The 22183-nt window shown below is 44.0% G+C and overlaps 1 protein-coding gene across 1 annotated transcript in view; it reads right to left on the minus strand.

The window, feature by feature from the left end:
• LOC147109667 (neutral alpha-glucosidase C-like) overlaps window positions 1–22183 on the minus strand; it is a 205396-nt gene that overhangs the window by 16656 nt on the left and 166557 nt on the right. The window contains exons 18-20 of the mRNA XM_086002347.1: window positions 21967–22031; window positions 8173–8249; window positions 5643–5717 (exon numbers count right to left, since the gene is read on the minus strand). Of these exons, the coding sequence (XP_085858473.1) occupies window positions 5643–5717; window positions 8173–8249; window positions 21967–22031 (217 nt within the window). The remainder of the gene's footprint in view (window positions 1–5642; window positions 5718–8172; window positions 8250–21966; window positions 22032–22183) is intronic.

Below are 22183 nucleotides of genomic sequence, written 5' to 3' on the forward strand. Positions count from 1 at the left end.
TTACGCTGGCAGGGTTTTCCGACAGCAGTTTTCCTACATGAACATGTCGGAGGAGCAGTGTGTCAGAAGGCTGCGATTTAGAAAGGAGGTGGTGACTGAGTTGTGCCAGCTGCTTCAGCCAGATCTGCAGCCTCAGATAAGGTGCAGGACATCTCTGTTGGTGGCTGAGAAGATGCCTGCTGGCCTGAACTTCTACGCGAGCGGCTCTTCTCAGGCTGCGCGTCAGAGGCTGATCAGAAGTAGCTTCTAGGCCCCTCTCACGGAATGCTTGCTGCCATTCCAAGAACAGGAATGGAACCGGTCTGATACCCCCAAGCCTGTGAAGGGCAAGATGCATGTAAATAGCAGGCATGGCCATTGTAAATGAAGAAAGTGTTTCATTACACAAAATGTGATTCCTTCAAACATGAGAAAGCTATGGCAACAGAAAGCAAAACTAATACACTGACACATAACTGTCTCTCACACCCGGGAGACTGTCCAAAACATAAATCACATTCCGACCATCTTCCTTGGCCTTGATTCCACTGCGCCAACCAAATCATCCAATGCCCCATCAGTGAGGCGTTCCGCCCTCTGCCTCACCCTTTCCATGTCTTGCTAGGCTGGTGCGCCACAGGTAGGCTCCCACCGCTTTGAAGGCCTACAAGGCAGTGAGTGTGTCTGGTGATGCCAATTGACCTGCCCCTTTAAGAGCTGGCTGGCGCCAGTGTGTCTCAGGGAAAGTGATTATTGACAGCACCTGCGCTGCGCCCCGCCGCCGCTAAATTGGGTTGCGCCGCCAGGTTAGCGCCTTAAGAGTCTCGTGCAGCGCCTGATTTAGCGCCGCAATCACCCTCAGGGGCGCAACGACCCAATATCGCGCCAGGTGGCGCTAAATCGCGACTGGCGCTAGGCTTTGCGCTTCGCCAGAACTAGCGCCCCAAACAGGGCTATACCCAATTTCTCCCCCTATATGTGATACATGTGCTGGTGTCAGCTCTCTGTGTGCACTATATATGATACACGTGCTCGTGAGTACAGAAACAGAAAGATAGTGCAGATAAATGAGAGGCTGGAGAAGTGGTGCAGGAGGGAGGGCTTCAGATTCTTGGGACATTGGGAAAAGGCTGAGACCAATGTCCTCCGGGCTGGTTAACTAGTACTGTGGGGGAGGGTTTAAACAAATTTGGCAGGGGGAGGGGCACCAGAATGCAGCAGCAGAGAGACAAGGTGCACAGAAAACTAGGAGCGACAAACGGCAACAGAACAAATAATAGTGCAGAAAGAGCAGGAAGTAGATGAAGGGAAAAAGTAAAGCTGACTAGCATGGTGTTGAAATGCATGTATGTCAATGTGAGGAATTTTACAAATAAGGTTGACAATCTACAGGTGCAAGTTGCCACACAAGGTTATGATACAGTGGCTATAATGGAGACCTGGCTTAAACATGGGCAGGAGTGGGAACTAAACATTCCTGGCTACAATGTATTGAGGAGGGATAGGGAAGGAAAAAAGACAGGAGGGGGGCTGGCGCTATTGATCAAGGATATTATTACAGTTCTACAGAGAGACGATATACTGTTCAAAGACTGAATCTATTTGATTAGAATTAAGAAACAGAAAAGGAGCTGTTACATTGCTGGGTGTTTACTATAGATCCCTAAATAGTGAGAAGGAGATAGAGCAGCAAATCTGGAGGCAAATTTCAGAGAAATGTAAAAATAATAGAGCAGTAATAGTAGGGGACTTCAATTGCCCTAACATAGATTGGGGGAAAATCAGTGTAAAGGGCAAGGAGGGTGAAGAATTCCTGCAGGAGAACTTTCTAAATCAGTATGTTTCTAGCCCAACAAGGAATGAAGCAGTGCTGGATCTAGTTCTGGGGAATGAAGTAGGACAAGTGTTGCTCGTAATATCAACAACAACAACTTGTATTTATATAGCGCCTTTAACATAGTAAAACGTCCCAAGGCGCTTCACAGGAGTATTATAAGGCAAAAAACTTGACACCGAGCCACATAAGGAGAAATTAGGGGAGGTGACTAAAAGTTTGGTCAAAGAGGTAGGTTTTAAGGAACATCTTAAAGGAGGAAAGAGAGGCAGAGAGGTTTAAGCAGGGAATTCCAGAGCTTAGGGCCACCAATGGTTGAGCAATTATAATCAGGGATGCTCAAGAGGGCAGAATTAGAGGAGCGCAGATATCTTGGGGGGTTGTGGGGCTGAAGGAGATTACAGAGATAGGAAGGGGCGAGGCCATGGAGGGATTTGAAAACAAGGATGAGAATTTTGAAATCGAGGCATTGCTTAACTGGGAGCCTATGTTGGTCAGCGAGCACAGGGGTGATGGGTGAACGGGACTTCATTAGGTTTAAAGTAATTATGGAACGGGACAAGAAAAAGCAAAGGTGAAAATAACCAACTGGAAGAGAGTCAATTTCAGTGATTTGAGAAGGGAACTAGCACAAGTGGACTAGAAATAACGATTGGCCAAGAAAACAGTAAAAGAGCAGTGGCAGGCCTTCAAGCTTGAGATAATTCAGGTACAAACCAAACATTTTCCTATAACGAGAAAAGATGGAGCATCTAAAGCTAGAGCTTCCTGGATGACAAAGGAATTAGAGGTTAAAATAAAACAGAAAAATGATTGACAAATGTCAGGTACAGAATACAGTAGAAAACCAGGCAGAATACAGAGACTATAGGGGGGAAACTGAAAAAGGATATAAGAAGGGCAAAGAGAGAGGATGAAAAAAGATTAGTGGGTAACACAAAAGGGGACCCAAAAATCTTTTATAAACATATAAAAAGTAATAGGATAGCTAAAGGAATGGTGGGGCCGATTAGGGACAAAAATGGAAATCTTCTTGTGCAGGCAGACAGCATGACTGAGGTACTTTGCATCTGTCGTCACAAAAGAAGAGGATGAAGTTAATGTCACAGTAGAGGAGGGGGAGTAGAGCTATTGGAGAGGAGAAAAATAGAAAGAAAGGAGGTGCTAAATAGGTTGTCATCACTAAAAGTTAACAAGTCACCCACTCCAGATGGGCTGCATTCTAGGTTAGAGGGAAGTTAGGCTGGAGATAGCAGAAGGTCTGACCACAATCTTTCAATATTCCTTGGATATGGATATAGGAGTGGTGCCAGAGGACTGGAGGATTGCAAATGTTACACCCCTGTTCAAAAAAGGGGAGAGAGATAAACCTGGTCACTACAAGCCAATCAGTCTGACGTCAATGGTGGAAAAACTACTAGAGACCATTGTGAAGAACAAAATTAATTCTCACTTGGAGAAGCATGGGTTAATAATGGACAGACAGCATGGATTTGTTAAAGGCAAATCATGTCTGACTAGCCTGATTGAAGTTCGTTGATGAAGTAACAGAGAGGATTGATGAAGGTAGTGCAGCAGCTGTTCTGTATATATGGACTTTCAAAAGGCATTTGATAAAGTATCACATAACAGACTTATTCGGAAAATAGACGCACATGGTACTGAAGGGACGAAGGTAACTTGGGTATGTAATTGGCTAAGAGATAAGAGGCAGAGAGTAATGGTGAACGGATATTTTTCTGACTGAAGAGAAGTATGCAGTGGGGTCCCCCAGGGGTCGGTATTAGGACCATTGCTATTCTTGTTACATATAAATGGACTTGGGTATAGGGAGTACAATTTCAAATTTTGGTGATGATACAAGACTTACCAACATAGTGAATAGTGAGCAAGATAGTAGCAGACTTCAGGAGGAAATATAAAGACTGAAGAAATGGGCAGACATATGACAGATGCAATTTAATGTGGATAAGTGTGAAGTGATGCTCTTTAGGAGGAACAACATGGAGAGGCAGTATTATCTAAATGGTACTATTTTGAGGGTGGTACAAGAACAGAGGGACCTGGGGGTGCATATTGATAAATGTTTGAAGGTGGCAGGGAAAGTTGGTAAGGCGGTTAAGAAAGCATAGGGGATACTTGGCTTTGTAAGTAGCGGCATTGAATACAAAAACAAGAAAGTCATGCTAAACCTTTACAAATCTCTGGTTAGGCCTCAGCTGGAGTATTGTGTACAATTCTGGGCACAACACTTCAGGAAAATGTCAAGGCTCCGGAGAGGGTACAGAGGAGGTTTATCAGGATGATACCAGGGATGAGGGACTTCAGTTATATGGAGAGACTGGAGAGGCTGGGATTGTTATCCTTGCAGCAGAGAAGGTTAAGGAGAGACTTAATAGAGGTGTTCAAAATTATGAAGGATTTTGAGAGAGCTAGTAGGGAAAAACTGTTTCCTCTGGCAAGTGGTTCCATAACCAGAGGCCATAGATTTAAAATAATTGGCAAAATGATTAGAGGAGAAATTGGGATAAATTTCTTCACACAGAGGGTTGTGAAGATCTGGAATGCATTACCTGAAAGGGTGATAGAATCAGATTCCATAGGAACTTTCAAAGGGCAATTGGACATGTACCTGAAGAGGACTAATTTGCAGAGTTATGGGGAATAAGCTGGGGTGTCGGACTAAATTGGATAGCTCTTTCAAAGAGCCGGCACAGGCATGACGGGTGGATTGGCCTCCTTCTATGCTATAAATTCTATGATTCGCTAGTATCAGCTCTCAGTGAGCACCATATGTAATATATGTGCTGGTATCAGCTCTCAGTGTGTACTATATGTATTTGAAATACTGTACAATTGTAAATAATACAATGGACAGCATGCAATAACATTAGTCCTGGGGAATGGACAATATTCCTCATTACTGCAACCGTTGTCAGCATCAGCCACTGCCAGGTCAGGCACAGTCAGGTTTAGAGTAAACTACCTCAAGTCTTTCCTAACAAAGTCTCTTAATCCCTACTCCATTGGTATTACGTTTCCATTTCCCATTGTGCCCTCTCTGACTGACATGGTTGATATGCTGGCATATTAAGGCTAATTTATGCAGTGGTTCCACACTCATTAGAGGCTGGATTGATGCTGCATGACTGCCCAAACTCATTTTGTGTAGGACATATGCAGCCAGCAGGCAGAGGAGATGCTAATCCCATCATTTTGGGTTAGATGTGAACTCAAGAGTCAGAAGGCTGTGGGTTCAAGTCCCACTCCAGGGACTTGAGCACATAAAGCTAGGCTGACACTCCAGTGCAGTGCTGAGGGAGGTGCCGTCTTTTGGATGAGACGTTAAACCGAGGCCCTGTCTGCTCTCTCAGGTGGACGTAAAAGATCCCAAGGCACTATTTCGAAGAAGAACAGGGAAGTTATCCCCGGTGTCCTGGCCAATATTTATCCCTCAACCAACATAACAAAAACAGATTATCTGGCCATTAGCACACTGCTGTTTGTGGGCGCTTGCTGTGCGCAAATTGGCTGCCACGTTTCCCACATTACAACAGTGACTACACTCCAAAAGTACTTAATTGGCTGTAAAGCGCTTTGAGACGTCCGGTGGTCGTGAAAGGCGCTATATAAATGCAAGTCTTTCTTTCTCATGCCGCAGAGGTGCAAGGACAACATCTAATTCCCTGCAGTATCCGTCCTCCATATATTAATAGTTTCTGCTGCTGATAATGACAGTTAAGTTCTTTGTTAGGGTTATCTTCTCTCTGGTAAAGTGGAGTTAAAAAGGCCCCACTAGATTACAAGCTTGAACTACTTGGATACTTACGCTATCAAGGGTGACAGATACACGCAGAGTCTGCTCACCATCAAACCGCTGTAATGTTCTGAGATAGTACCACAGCTTCAGGAAAAACAAAGGCAAACAGGCTGTCACTAAAATAATTTTGTCGTAATTAATGTTAAAGTCTGTACTTTCAACAAGAACAAATTGAACGTGCTTGATTATGCAGCAACTTAAACACAACAAAATGTCCCAAGGTGCAACAAAAGGAGGAAGAAAATTGGATACTGAACAGGAGCTGGGAATGGTGACTGAAGATGAGGTGGAAGAGCTAGGGGAGGTGACTGAAGGTGTGATGGAAGAGATACCAAAGGAGACTGAAGGTGATGTTGAAGTGCTAAGTGAAGCTTTCAGTGATGAGGGTGAAGAGGTAGGTTTTGAGGAGATGAGCGAAGATCAGGTTGAATAGGTTTGGGAGGAGAGTGAAGATAAGATAAATAAGGTAGGGAGGTGAGTGAAGATGAGGTGAATGAAGATGAAGTTGAAGAGGTGGGTTTTGAGGAGGTGAGTGAAGATGAGTTTGAGGAGGTAGGGAGATGACTTTAGATGATGTTGAAGACATAGGTTTTGAGGAGGTGAGTGAAGATGAGGTAGGTTTTGAGGAGGTGGGTGAAGGTGGCACAGGATGCTGGCCTCAGAATCCTGGATAAGTTTTAGGAGTGTGGTGCTCTGAAGGCTGGCAAGGAAAGCACTGAAGAAATTAATAAAATGAAAAGGAAAAACAGCAATGCTTGAAATACACAGCAGATCAGCCAGATTCTGTAAAGAGAAAATACAGGTTATGATGTTTCAGGTGCATACCCTTCATCAGAACACACTCGAGGCATCCTAACTTGTCTTTTCTCTTTACAAATGCGGATGATCAGCATTTTCTATTTTTATTAGTGAAGGAATCAAACCTGGAAGTGACAAGGGCACAGGTGAGAGTACCTGTGCCAGTGGAGGAGAGGAGGCCCCAGGGATTGATTTACATGATAATGGCAAAAGTGTTGATTTATACAATCTGGATTTACGCAGTTTTACTGATAGCCTGGATTTGGTGACGGTCTGAATTTATGTGGTTTTGGTTAATGGATCTGGTTCTGGGGTCTGAAGCTCAGCTCAGGATTGAAAAGATACTGAGGCTGCACACTGCTGCTGGGCAATTGTATTATTCGCTCTGACTCTGGATTATCATCCCATCATCTTTAAAACTCCCTCCCAAAAACAGTTTTCCTTCAAAGGTCTGTTTAAAAAAAACCTTATGGCCTAGAAATTCAGGAATGAACCCTGCGCCTGAGTGGGTGATCCCGAGTTGCACCTGATATTGGGCCTCAGACCTCAGTTAACTAAGTCCGGGGAGCTGGGGAAACCTGCTGGGCTTCCCCAGGCAGCTTGCCGGTGAAGAAGCTTGGAATCTCAGGCTAGTGTTGCCGGGAGAGGAGAGTGATTGGGAGTAAGGAAAGGAGGTGGCAACCATGAGCGGGGAGAACGATCGGGACGGGGGTGCGAGCGATGGCCAGCAGCAACCCGTGGTTTTAATGTGGTGTCAGGAGGATCGCTCCTGCACCTCCGCGCTCCACATAAAAGGTATTTTTTAAACATTTAAGGGTAGAAATTTGTCGCGGGCGGTGGCGCAAAATGGGTGATGCCGGATTGGCCACCCATTATACGCAGCGCCTGATATTCAGTTCCATTGCAATCAATGGAATTAAATATCAGCCTCTGCATACAATGGGCGGCCGATCCAATACCACCCGTTTTGTGCCACCGCCCGGACAAATTTCTACCCTTTACTATTTTGGTGGCAGCCTGCAGCAGTCCCTTTAAGGTCTGCCGTTAGGGCGCATGTAGATCTGGTTTTCCTGGAAACCTATTTTTTTTTGCCTATACCAATATGACGGGTGGCGCACTTCCAGCTGGTAATGAGCACGCGCTTCCTGCCCCCCATATTGGAAACTTAGGCGCCCGTTTAGCCATCGAATTTATAGGCTTCTTCAAGCATGTCTTTTGTTTCCTAGCCTCCCCCAAAAATATCTTCTTCAGTATCCACTGCTCCTTTAAGTGCTGTGAATCATTCTTTTACATGAAGAGCAAGATGTCAGGAGTGGGGAGGGGAGAAGAAAATGAATGAAAATTGAAAAGAAAACATCTCAGCTTCCAAAAAAATGTACACTCTAGTCACAAAAAAAATTTGAAGTTTGTTCATTTCCACTTTTCGTTACTCTTTACTCAGAGCGTAGTTAGAATGTGGAACTCGCTACCACATGGAGTGGTTGAGGCGAATAGCGTAGATGCATTTAAGGAGAAGTTAGATAAATACTTAAGGGGAAAAAGGAACAGAAGGTTATGTTGATAAGGTTAGATGAATAGGGGTGGAAGGAGGCTCACGCGTAGCATAAACACCGGCATAGACCAGTTGTATCGAATGTCCTGTTTCCCTGCTGTAAATTCCATGTAATTCTTTAGCACAATTATGCAGCAGAGATAAAGGCTATGGATACCAGTAGACACACCCAAATGGTCATCAACTCACCTCTCCTGTCCCTGGAAGTAACACAGTCACTTCTGTGACTCCAGCTTCAGTCACTGGATGTACCAGCAAGGCTTCTCCTGCAGATAGCAAGAAAAACAAATAAATCCACATTTAGTTGGTGAATTTACCATCAGTTGTATGTTCTGCTTTCATGCGTTTGAGAGACTCCCTCATCCCCATCAGAGAAGGAAAGACTTGCATTTATATAGCGCCTTTCACAACCACTGGACGTCTCAAAGCGCTTTACAACCAATGAAGTACTTTGAAGTGGAGTCACTGTTGTAATGTAGGAAACGCGGCAGCCAATTTGCGCACAGCAAACTCCCACAAACAGCAATGTGATAATGACCAGATAATCTTTTTTTTGTTATGTTGGTTGATAAATATTGGCCAGGACACCGGGGAGAACTCCCCTGCTCTTCTTCGAAATAGTGCCTTGGGATCTTTTACGTCCACCTGAGAGAGCAGATGGGGCCTCGGTTTAATGTTTTATCCGAAAGAGGGAAGAGACTCCATCATCCCCATCAGAGGGAGACTCCCTCATCCTCATCAGAGCAAGGAGAGTCACCTCATCCTCATTAGAGGGAGGAGACCTTTCTCTGGACTTAATTTGGCGAATGTTTCAGGGAGAAAAGTCAACATTCCCAATAGCACCACCTCATCTCCATCGGCAAGAAGAGCCCTCATTACTTCTTTCTTCAGTGGATCTGAACTAAAGTTTAAAAGCGGAGGGGCAGGCAGTTGTATTTCTTGATTAATTTTTCTGCTGAAAGTGTATGATGACAGTGCTGAGAATACAACACTATTCTACTTTTTGGTATCCAATCAAGCACTCCCAGATCAGTTAAAGCATTGTAAGATGCAGAATGAAGGTTCCCCTACTCTGCTCCAACAAGGTGCCCTAACTCTAGCTTCTAAACCTGTGACATTTTCATTTCCATATTTAACTATCTTATGCTCTCTCTGAGTGAGATGCCTATTCAGAACCAACTTCTCTCTGTAATTTTGTTTTAATGGTTCTTGCCTGTTAGGAAACAGGTAAACATTATCTAACTCAGTTCATGTTGGGCACATATAGTCAGCTGAGAAAGGAGGCTTTTGTCCGATCTGGTTAGACTGGATTTGGCCCCAAGTTCCAGAGATAGAAAGATAATGTGCGAACGCCATATTCTAACCATCACCAAGACAGCAATATTATCCACCTCTGTACATACCTTAACTCTGCTGAAACCCTTATTCAGACCTCATCCTCTCTAGACTTAATTTCTCCAAAGCCCTGCTTGCCAGCCTCTGCAAATCTAAGCTTCACAAACTCCAAATCGTCCAAAACTCCAGTGCTTGCACCCTGTCCCATACTAAACACATTCATCCATCACCTCCATTCTCACTGACCTACTCTGCCTCCTTGTTCCTCAGTACATTAAAGTTAAAATTCTTGTCCTCATCCACAAATGCCTCCATGGCCTTGCCCTAAACCTATGTCAGGAATCTTTTCCAGCCTTACGTTCGCTCCCATGCCCTACAGTCCTCTGACTCTGGTCTCCTGTGCATCCCCACTTCCCTTTACTCAATTATTGCTGGCAGAGCATTCAGCCATATCGGCCTCACTCACTGGAACTCTCCCAATAAACCTTTCCACCACTTAGCTCCCTCCTCTACCTGTTAGAGAACTTTGTTAACTGTTAGATGGTTGAAGCTAGACAGAGTGGAGCTAATCTGGATGTGTACAATACTTTGTTAACTGTTAGATGGCCTTAATATCGTCAACTGTTATGAACTTATCCAGTATATATCCAAATTCCTTTTTGAAAGTTACTACTGAATCAGCTTTTACCACCCATTCCAGATCATAACTCACTGTGTAAAACAAATTAATTTCTCCCCTAGAATTTTTGCCAATGATCTTAAATCTGTGTTCTCTGGTTACAGACCTTCCTGCCACTGACAACAGTTTCTCTCTATTAAAACCACCCCACCTGAGATTTCAGAAGATGAAATTCTCCAGCAGTTGAAAGACTATATAGAATTACAGTTTGACTTACCTAAAACCTGGTTCGAAATCGAACAAAAGTACGGTACCTCCTCCGAACAGTGGTCTTTGGATGACATAAAAAGGGTCTGGGGAAAAACGACCCGTATGAAAGATAAAAGATGGATCAGATGGTCCTTGGCAGTTATGAGTCAGATCCGACAGCGAAATGAGATTAAGACACAATCCCAACATAATCATGATTTGACCAATGCAAAACAGCAAAAAGATGCGATTTATGAACAATTGAAAAAGAAAACAAATGAGCTTGAAAAGTCAGAAGTGGAAGTTAAAAAATTTAAAGATGAAGTTAAGGACTGTAAAAAACAATTGGATAAACAACCGATAGTCCCGGTAGTTGAAGAAAAGGGAAAATGTGTCGGGACCTGGAAGGGTTACCCAGATCTAAATGAAATAAAGGAGGAAGGTCGTGGGAGACAAAGACAAGAAGCAGGTCAAGAGACCGAATCGGGATCCTCTAGTAATGTCAGTGAAAGTGAAGAAGAGAAAACAGGACGATAGCAAAATACTGCAGATGTTGGAAATCCGAAATAACAACAGAAAATGCTGGAAAAACTCAGCAGGTCAGGCAACATCCGTGGAGAGAAATTTGAGTTGACGTTTCGGGTTGGACCCTTCTTCAAAACAGGACCCCATTTGGCCCCGTTGAGACAGAAAAGGAAAAGAGTAGAAAAGGAGTATGAGAAGAAAGAAGATGGGGAAGAAAGGGCGAAGTACCAACTCCACCTGTGGGACGGAGTCCAAATTCTGATTGTAATGATACCCAGGAGAGAGGGAAATAAGTTACACAGCAAAGTAAAGACTGGCCTGGGAAATGATGAGCAAGAATTAGATGCCGGATGGGATGCAATCCAACAGTGGTTACAAGTGATTAGCCCTGCAAAAATGGATTGGGGAAAGATCATAGCCTGTCAACAGAAAGGGACGGAGGAAGTGTTAGAGTACGACGAGCGATTTAAAACTAACTGGTTGGAACACTCAGGGCTGAACACAGGAGAGATAAGGAAGGAAAAAGATCTAATTTGCAGGCTAACCAATCTGAAAACTCAGCAAAGGAAGGAAAAAAACAGGGATTTGGAAAGCCAGGAAATGCTGAGACGCCGATGGAAAAAGAGGGGAAAAAAAGAGAAACTTAAAGTTTTACTGTCATGGAAGTTATTAACATCTGTGCTGAGACAAATAAAACACAAGGGCCTAGAAATTGAGTAGCCTTAGCGCCGCATTTGAGGCGCTAGAGGGACTAGCGCCAGAGTTATGGCCAGTTAAAAAATTCCCTGGGGCCCTAAATCGGCGTTGCACCGGTAGCGCTGCGCCGGCACCGATGACGTCATCGGTGTGCGCAGCGTCCCGGTTGCCGTGGTAACCCGCCCGAACTCCGAAATTGAGTTGCGGCCGCCTCGCCCATGGCAGCCGCAAGCAACGTTCTGGCAGAGGTGCCTTACTCCAGTTTGCGCCGGCGCATTAAAGGCCCCGCGGCGGCCGGCCACTTTCCCGCCGGCCGCCTGGCCGCAGCTCCCTCCCCGGACTTCTCCCCCCACCCCCCCCCCCGGAACAGATGCAAGCCCGGCACTTGTCCGAGGTGCCGGGCTCATTTTTAAGCTGATTTGCGCAGGCCGCGGCCGGGTGCAGGCAGCTCCTCCTTAATGGGAGGAGGAGGCCTGCACGTCCCCAGCCTGCCGCACCGCATCGGGTGCCGCAGCGCCGGAATTGCGGCGCGAAACGGCAGTTAGCGCCGATGTACCGCCGCAAAGACCCTTCAGTAGCGCCGGCAGCCGTTTGGGCGCGGCGCCACTGAATTTTTGGCGCGCGCAGGGGACTTAGCGCCGGCACTAACTTCCGGCGCTAAAGCCCTGGCTAAGCCAAAACCCAATTTCTAGGCCAAGATTTGTTAAGTGAAAGGAACCGTAAAAAAATGCTAGAATTTCAGTTTGTGTGAAAGTGCGTGTTAAAGTGTGAAAGTGTTCCTGACTATGAATGTTTAAGAAGTTACAGTATTTCTTTTGTCTGATTAGATGTTCTTTAAAAGAAAGATTTTGTTATGTGTGTTTTAGCTCCACCCACTTCTCTGTGTTAAAAGCGTTTAAATCTTTTGTCTTGTCTTGGATTTTGGAAGTTTTAAGAATGTGCGAATAAGATTGTGCCCCAAGAATTGAAAAAAAAAACCTTTGAAATAATTTAAGTTAAGCTGGTGTGTAAAAACTGAGAAGAGCAACAAAAAGTTTGTTTAACAAAAGATTGCGATAGATTTTTGTACTTGCAGTGCAAACTGAACAATGTTACATTAAGTTTCAAAGATTTAACCTTAGAGTCGCTGTTGCTATGGTGAAATCTTATAAAGCAGTTTGATTTGATTTGTTTAAATGTGAAAAACTAATTTTTCTCCAGTTATGTTTTTACAGTATTTTGGAAAGACATCTGAAGAAAGGACAATAAGAAATATGACGTAATTTACTGTTTTCTGCAAGAATGTGCTATTTTGTTTTGTTTTATCTGTTCTGTTCGTGTTTAGTTAAAGTGTGAAAACACAACTGTCTTTTTCAATCAGGAAAGTTTTTTTTAATTTACGTGAAGTGACGCAATTACGCCTGATAATGTTTTGCTCCACCTTCTTAAAAACCTGCAAAGGAGTTAATCCTTTCTACTGACAGCTGTTTAAGTTCACCAAGCAACAACTTTAGTATGAAATTTAAAGATATGGGACATTATTAAATTTAAGTTTCTTAATTTTAAGTTAATATTTCCCCACAGTGATAGAAGGAAAATTATGATTTGGCGACACTGGATCAAAAGGTTAGAGACCTGGGGTCTCGCATTAAAGATGTATTACAAAAGACAAATGAAAATACAAATAAAGAATTATCTGAGGATCAAATGCTGACCATACATCTACAAAAGATAGTTACAGTGCGAGAAACACACGCCCAAACCATTAATAAATTAATAAAAGAGTACAATGCATCTCAGCAGGTGGCTGCTAATGACATATGTAGCACATATGGTAACTGGATTGTGGAACAAACCCGAGAAAACCTGGCCTAGATACAGGCAGGGGAAGTACCCTTATGGATAACGAATGAACAATTAAGGGCGAACCTGACCGGTGGGCACAAGGGGGACGGTACCTCTAAACAGGCAGTAGCAGGCAGGAGCTTGACGGATTGCCAGTTGAGAGCAATGGTTCGGGTGCACCCTACACAAGTCGAATGTAAACCTGACGGGGGAGGGCTCCTAAGGTTGGTATTGGTAATACCGGTAATGGCACCCGAAGCTCAAGGACGAGAGGTGTACCGAATACAGAATATTGGAGTAGTGAAGGACGGAATGCACATATCCCATCACAATATGTTACCATATGCTGTGAAGATTAAAGGGAATTTGGCTGGAACAAAATTGGAGGGATGTGTTACTAGGCACGCTGGCCCAGTAATTCCTCTCCCAACGCGTGAGTACGGACGGGGTACTCACGCGTGTGCCCGGAGGAATTGCCGGTTTTCAGCATGCACAGCGCATGCGCTGAAAACCGGCATTTCCTCTCCTCTGACCCAAGGGGTTAAGAGGCAGAACGCATGCGACTTGTGAAGCAGAGCGTGCGCAGTGAAATTCCTTTTTTTTTTCCAGAGTTGCCCGAGTGTAAAGGCCTCCGGTTTTTACGTGTGGAAAAACCAGACATAAGTACTTCGTTTTACAGGTAAGTGGTCTATTAGTACAATTTAGAATTTTTTTTTCCACAGGTTTATTATTTTTAAAGAATTTACAGTAAAGTAAGTTTAGTTTTAGACCCTATTTTTTTTAATTAATTTTTTTCAAAAATTTGATTAATTGTTTAAAATATTTTTTTAAACTTATTTATAGTTAATTTAAGCAGTGGGATGTTTTTTAAAATTTTATTTAAAGTTTAAGTAGTGTTTTGGGCCCCTTAGTTTTCATGAGTTTGACAGCTAATACTATCAAACTCATGAATGAAGTTTCCCCTCCCCTGATTGGCTGCACAGTGCTCACCTGATCCCAGCCGGCACATCGAACTAAGTACGCCGCTGGATCAGGTTAGCACAGCGCGCCGACATCTGAACCGGGCCAGTCACAGGAAATGCAAGCAGGCCCAGGCTTCAGATGTCGGCACGCCGGGTGAGTGCACATCGGGGGCTTGCACGCGCGGCAAGCTCCCGATCCTAATTTCAGGGCCATTATCACTGTATGTCCACATAGTATTGGACACAGCCCAGAGGCATAGTGTGGGTTTAACAATACTGGTACCAATCAGGGTAAAATTTGGTTTAAGAGATATAAAGGGGTCCTCAATATTTGACCGGTATAAAACCATCTGAAAGGTACCATTTAGTCTTGTTAGCTGGAAAACAAACGCAAAGCACCATGGGATACTTGGCTATATTAACTCTTTTAGACTAACATAAGTAGAAATTAGCTGACATTCTGAAATGTTGCTTGTAATTACAACCTGGTAACTATTTAGAAAGAGCCTGTTCTTGGAAGAGGTAAGGATACAAAGGCACAATTCAATGTGGCTTTGTCCAGCTAGCCGTGTCTCTGCTGGAAAATATTTTCCCACACCGATAACAAAATTAAGGGATAGCTCATAATACTGTTTTTTTGGATTTTGGGATAATTTTGAAATGACAAAATGGACTCAGGCACTATATATTTGTTTACTTTTGGGAAAATAAAAGATCCTCTAAAATAATGATAAATAAAAAGTGTTAATAACTTGGATCAAGTGAGAATGTTTGATCTATGTTTTCTATCTTAAATATTGTACTGGACAGTAAAGTTTCTCCAGGACTCATGAATGAGATATGAATGGTAATTAAAGGAAAGTGATTGAGAGTGTAAGATTGAAACAGGAGAATTACACTACTGAATGGGAATTTTCAAAACTTTCTAGTGAAAGTCAGGAAAGTATAGTTAAGAAAACTGAATTTGATAGTCTGGCCACTACCCAAGACATCGGGACCATGCAGAGGAAGATGAGCAAAGATCTCCAGACGACTACAATCTTTCGATAAGATACCTGAAAGCCCGAAAAAGGCTTGTATCGGATGGCATGTGTGGCATGATATTGAGATACCGGTATGAGTGTGCAAATGTGATTTGTTATGTATGAGGTAATTACCATCCAGGAATGTATGGTGAATCTGCACTGAAGAACGGGTCTCAGACATGCTCAGTTACTTGACAACAGCAAAACATGAAATGGTTAATGTGGCTCAGGAGAGCGAGACAACTTTTAAAGCATTGACACATACTCCATCAAGAAACTATCTAATTAATGAAACAATCAGAATAGAGTTAAACACGCTGGTACCTGTTAGAGGGATTGAAATTGAAGTTGAAGTGGAGAGTTACATGGAATCTAGATTGGTACAATTGAGGGCCAAGGAGAAATCATGTTTAGTAAAGAATTATCCACAAGATGGATACAAGTAAAAGAGATCTGGAGGATCTTTTAAATCCATGATTTGTTGATTAGATGTTAAACTGTAATGTCGCTTGAAATGATTGTAAGACTGAATTTAACTGTGACTGTAATAATTGTGTTTTGTAGGTAACAGAGCGTGGGAAAAACCAGTGCAAATCTAATATGAGATGTGTCACTACTACTGCAATTACCATGCTTTACGGGTCTAACGGGACCTGTCCCATCAACCAACATGTTTTTAAGTATGAGCTACACAATTATGTGGCACAATTCGGATACTCGGATACGACATTCCCCTGTTGTTTGTGGGTTTCAGTGAGCTCATGATGCGACTGAACTCCTCCCTAAAGCATTTTTATGTTTTGGAGCAAGACAACTCGAGAATAGATATTGAAATTGACAGCATAGGAGACAACTCACATTGGTGGGATATTGGGCTTAATACATCAGCACACCCTTAGGTTCATATTATTTCACATGCTCTGGTAGCTATCCAACTTGTAATGATAGTGTATTTGATATATGTAATGTGTGTAGTAAGACTTTGATACATAAGCCAATTGGGTACTCATGCCCATGACTGACAAGCACCAACAAATTAATTGAGCACACCGAAAGAGAAGATCCGAAGTAATGTAGAGGAGACCCCAGGCGGGGTAACATCAGGAAAGATAGAAGAAACAGAGGATACCCCAGGCGGGGCAGAATTGGAACACCGGAACAGTGAATTGAATTTGAGTAAGGGTTCAGAGGTTGCTCCTCCCCCTCAAAGGAATGGACTGTAAGGAAGGGAGAAATCTTCAAGACTCCCTACTAACTAACGCCCAAGTTGAAAGAGCCATAAGAGCTAACTAGATTAGTCAAGAGCCGATTGTGAGAAGTCAATAAGGATATTTCCTCCTCAAGGAAGGGAATTGTAAGAAATAGCTGTTAGATTCAAAGATGGGTTTTAATTCTTAGACCAGGGACTGACAACAGGCAAGCGGAAAAAGATAGCATAAATGCCAGCAAGGTTGAATATCAAGCATCAAAAGACAAATAGAAATGATAAGGGAATGGTAAAATGCAAGGAAACAGGGAGGATAGCACCTGCTAGATAAAATGCCCTTGAAGAAACTTGACAAAACATTCCTCAGAAAGATAAGAGGGAGGCCTTGTACAATAGGATGGGGATCAAATTGTGTGTTTCTGTTGATTAAATGTGCTTGCCACCAGGCGGCTGCTGCCCCGCGGGCAAGATGCCTTGCAGGTCGCCGCAGACCGTTTTTACATCTTAAAGGGGCATGTTATATTTAGCTGCTAGATCGTTTTGTACCTTTTCTACATTTTATAATTTTTCTACCTTTTTTACTTTTTAATTTTTACCTGAATGTATTTTTCTGAAGGGAGCTCCTCCCCCTTTTAAGATGCACTAATTCATTTAAGATTATGAAATCAATTAACTTATTAAAATCGGGCTTTTACTGTGGCCACGTAAAATCCTGGTTGATGTAAATTTGTGCAAAAGCCACTGATCCGGACAGTGGCAAAACACAGCAATGATTGATTATATTTTTTATCTGACTCTTTATTTTTATGATTCAATTTTTGAAAGAATCAAAGGGGGGAGTGTTAGGGAATATATATATATATATATTTAATAACATAGATTTTAATATGATTAAACTAATGACTGAAAGTGCTGATTGTGCTTAAACAGCCACAGAAAAAAGGACCACATGTAAGACTGTAGAACAAAGACATGGTGTGATGTATCAGATCCAATCACAGCATGGTAACGACACATAGGCTGATGTATCAGATCCAATCACAGCATGGTAACATCATATCGGCTGATTCAGCTTAACTTTAGAACAAAGGAATGAGTGATGTATAAGAGATCCAATCAGTGTGATAATGTCAGATCGGCCGATGTAGTTGAACCAACCATGGCTCTGCATGCATGCTGCTGAGCCAATGGTAATAAAGGGGGCGGGTACATTTGCTGTGATCTGCTGCTGTATAAAAACCAGCCATTTTGAACATGCTTGTTAGTCGGACAAAGGAAAGTCAAACATGTAAGTCAGTGCTGCAATAAATCGACTATTTAAAACTTACCGCCGGACTCGCAAACTTTTATTTTAGTGTGTTGACCTCAGATCAGTGTGGTCCACTGAAATTAACAGATCTAACAAACTCACTGTGTAAAACAAATTAATTTCTCCCCTAGAATTTTTGCCAATGATCTTAAATCTGTGTTCTCTGGTTACAGACCTTCCTGCCACTGACAACAGTTTCTCTCTATTAAAACTGCTCATAATTTTGAACACCTTTAACCTTGTATAGGAACAGGAGTAGCCCCTCCAGCCATTCAATTAGATCATGGCTGTATAGCTGAAACATAGGGGTAGATTTTGCCGAACCTGTCGGGAAGAAGGCGGGACTTCCCCTTTCGGGTTTTTGACCCGCCTACTTCGACGTCCGGCCAATCCGCGCGATTTGCCCTTGATTGACCTTGTTGAGCCCGTCCAGCGGGCTCAGCAGGCCAATTAAGGGCCACCCGGCAACAGGTGACGTCACAGACTGAAATTTCATCTGTCAAGGGTCCTTGACAGATGAAATATCAGCGTTTGACAGCTGTTTGAAGCTGTGAAAACACTGACAGTCTGAGTTCTGACATGAGTCATTCTGCACAGACTCAGTTAGAACTCACACCGGCACTCAAAGCTGAAGGCTGTCACTTTTGACAGATCGCAGCCGTTCAGCTTTAAGTTCTGGCTGAGTGATGCGCTCCCGACGGCTACAGGAAGAAAGGCTGTTAAGGTAAGTACAGGTAAGTAAAAGTTCTTTACACACTTTAGACACACCAAACACACTTACCTTTGCACTCATGCACCCATCACTCACCTGAGCGTCGACATCGCGACCCCTCCAACTCCTTCAACCCGACGGCCCGCCTGCTCTACCTGGCGTGGTTTGGAGCCGTCGGGAAACCCACACGAAACCCCTCAAAATAGGGATTAGGCTAAAAACTGCCTGTTAACAGGCAGTTAATTGGCACTAATCCCTTCCCGCCTGGTTTCGGCGGGTCCCAGCCGCCCCTGAAACTTACGTGGGGCGGGGTTTTGGTTGGGATGGTGTCGGGATCCCCAAATTCGGGATTTCCCCCCCCCACACGCCTGATAACCCGCCTGATGGCTCCCCGAAAATCTAGCCCATAATTTCTACCACCTTTGTAATCCAGCCCTCTTGAGATAAAGACCAATATTCCATTAGCCTTTTTAATTAATTTTTGTACCTGACTACTAGCTTTGAGCGATTTCTGTAGTTGGACCCCTAAATCCATCTGCTCATCCACAGTTCTTAGCGTCTCGCCATTTAGAAAATACTCTGATTTATCTTTCTTAGGTCCAAAGTGGATGACCTCACACTTCCCCACATTGAACTCCATTTGCCACAGTTTTGTCCATTCATTTAATCTGTCAATACCCCTTCGTAACTTTCTGCTCCCATCTACACTACTTACTGTGCCACCTAACTTAGATATCTCTATTCCTTCAACCAAGTTATTTATAAATACAGTGAAAAGCTGTGGCCCCAGTACAGATCCCTGGAGGACACCACTAGTCACATCCTGCCAATACTGAGGAGGACTACAACAAATTACAGGAGGACATTAATAACCTTGTAGAATGGGCATATCATTGGCAAATGAAGTTCAACACAGATAAATGTGAGGTATTACATTTTGGTAGGAGGAATAGGGAGGTCACTTATTACTTGGTACGGGTCTAGGTGGGGTAGAGGAACAAAGGAATCTCGGAGTACAAATACACAAATCACTAAAAGTTGTTACACAGGTTAGCAAGGCCATAAAAAAAGCAAACCAAGCACTACGGTTTATTTCTAGAGGTACTCCGTCCCTATGCCAAGTTGCATGTGGTTTGGGTAATAATCCCAAGATTACTACCCTTGAGGTTCTGCCTTTTAATTTAGCTCTGATCTCCTGGTACTTCCTCAGCAGAGCCTCCTCCCTTTTCCTCCCTATGTCATTGGTCCCGACATGGACCACGACAACTGGATCAGCACACTCCCTTTCCAAATTCCTTTCCAGCGGCATCAAGATATCCCTTATCCTGGCACCAGATAGGCAACACACCCTTCAAGATTCACGATCGTGGCTACAGAGGATGCTATCTATCCCCCTAATTATTGAATCCCTTGTGCCTTGGTCAGCGGTGTCTATCCTCCCTGCAGTCTTTCTCCTTATCCTCACAGGTATCAAGTACCTGTTGAACAGGATCAGTGTCTGCAGGATCTTCTTCTCTTATTCTCCTTGGTTCCCTTTGTCCTGCTGACTGACAATCTCACTCTCCCTTTCCTGTACCTGTGCTTTCCTGAGGTGCAACTTTAGTCTGGAGTAAACTATACAGAAATTCGTACATCTCCCTTAAGTGTCTGAGTGTCTCTAACTCGCACTCCAGCTCTGCTCTCAGAAGAACAATCCCAGCTACTCTAGTTTCTCCACAATACTGAAATCCTCATCCATAGAACATAAGGACATAAGAAATAGGAGAAGTAGGCCATACAGCCCCTCGAGCCTGCTCCACCATTCAATAAGAGTATGGCTGATCTTTGACCTCAACTCCACTTTCCTGCCCAATCCCCATATCCCTTGATTCCCTTAGGGTCCAAAAATCTATCTATCTCAGCCCTGAATATACTCAATGACCGAACATCCACAGCCCTCTGGAGTAAAGAATTCCTAAGATTCACAGCCCCCGAGTTCTAGACTTACCAGACGGGGAAACAACCTCTCAATATCTACCCTGTCAAGCTCCCTCAGAATCTTCTGTTTCAATTAGATCACTTCACATTCTTCTAAACTCCAGAGAGTATAGGCCCATTCTACTCAATCGCTCCTCATAGGACAACCCTCTCATCCCAGGAACCTTCGTTGCACTGCCTCCAAGGCAAGTATATCGTTCTTTCGATAAGGAGACCAAAACTGTGCACAGTACTCCAGGTGTGGTCTCACGAAAGCCCTGTACAATTGCAGCAAAACTTCCTTACTCTTGTACTCCAACCCCCTTGCAATAAAGGCCAACATGCCATTTGCCTTCCAGATTGCTTGCTGTACCTGCATGCTAACTTTCTGGCCTGAATTTTAATGGGGAAGGCGGGTTGGGAGCGGGGGGGTGCTCCAAAGCGGTCCGGAAACCCGGGAGAAAGTGTTTCCCGCAGGCCCTGCCAAATTTAACGACAGGGCCTGATTTGTTTGGGAAACCTCTGTTTCCCACCCACAGCCAGCCAGATTGAGAGGCTGACTGGCTCCGGGCAGGTAGGCCTGTGGCACTAGGCCGCAGAGAGGAGGGAGGGAGGGATTGCGTGGCAGCGGAGGAGCACGGGATGGGGGTCTCAAGCGATCAGGGGCCAGGAACAGCACCGACAGTGGGGGGGGAGGGGGGCGGGCGGGGTGGTTGTGCAGTGTGAGGATTGGGGGCCTGGAGCAGCATGGGAGGGGGGAGGGAGGGTGAAGATCTTGTGGAGGAGATCGGAAGCCTAGTTTGGGGGGGTGGCGGGGGAAATCAGAGGCCTGGTTGGAAAGGGGGGGATGGGGGTTGGGAATAAGGATGTATCGGACACCTCTTGAAGGGGGCGTCTCCAATCGTGGGGGGTGAGTTATGTATGGACGTTGGATCCAGGAGGTAAATGTAAAGGTACTTACCTCCTGCATCCAGCAGTCGTCTTACTTTAGCTGGTGGGTGTCACGAGGCCTGCAAAACCCAACCAGCTAAAGTTAAATTTTAAATGGAGGTTAAAGCAGAGGCTTCCAGCCTCAATATAATATTTAAATGTCCAACCCATCTCCTGGGAGCGGGTTGGCAGCCCGCTTCCCGTCCCACCTCTGTTAAAACTCGAAGTGGGTAGGTTGGAGGCGGGTTCTGGTCGGAATTCAGATTTTTAACACTTTAACTTCCCACAGGACCCCAACCCACTTGCTTTTTATTTAGGTAAAAATTCCCTCTGTGTTTCCTGTACAAAGACACCCAAATCTCTCTGAAGACCAACATTTAATAGTGTCTCACTATTTAAAACATATTCTGTTTTTCTATTCTTCCCATTTTTCCTTCCAGAATACATCACTTCACACTTCCCTGCATTAATTTTCATCTGGCATGTGTCTGCCCAGTTCACTGGTCTGCCTATGTGCTCCTAAAGGCTGCTATTGTCCTCCTCACTGTTTATGACCTAGCCTAGTTACAGAAGATGGTTGCAGTGAATAATTGGGCAAGTTATTGGTATCCTCACAGGTTGTTATATACTGTACCTATCATGTACTCATCATCAACCGCAAATGTGTTGGCCTCCTCAGGAAACTCCACCCATAAAGGCCTGTGAAGAATGATGCCAACAGTCACTTACTGAAATCATAAGGGAACTCTGCACCAGTAACTACAGGAAACTCTCGATTTACCGGCACCTAAAATAACCGGAAATCTCTGTTAACCGGCAAAATTCAGGAGTAGGTTCAGATAAGTTTTACT

Source organism: Somniosus microcephalus, chromosome 12 (assembly GCF_052327205.1).
Source record: "Somniosus microcephalus isolate GS21.2 chromosome 12, FLI_Smic_1.0, whole genome shotgun sequence".
In the NCBI taxonomy this organism is placed as follows: domain Eukaryota; kingdom Metazoa; phylum Chordata; class Chondrichthyes; order Squaliformes; family Somniosidae; genus Somniosus; species Somniosus microcephalus.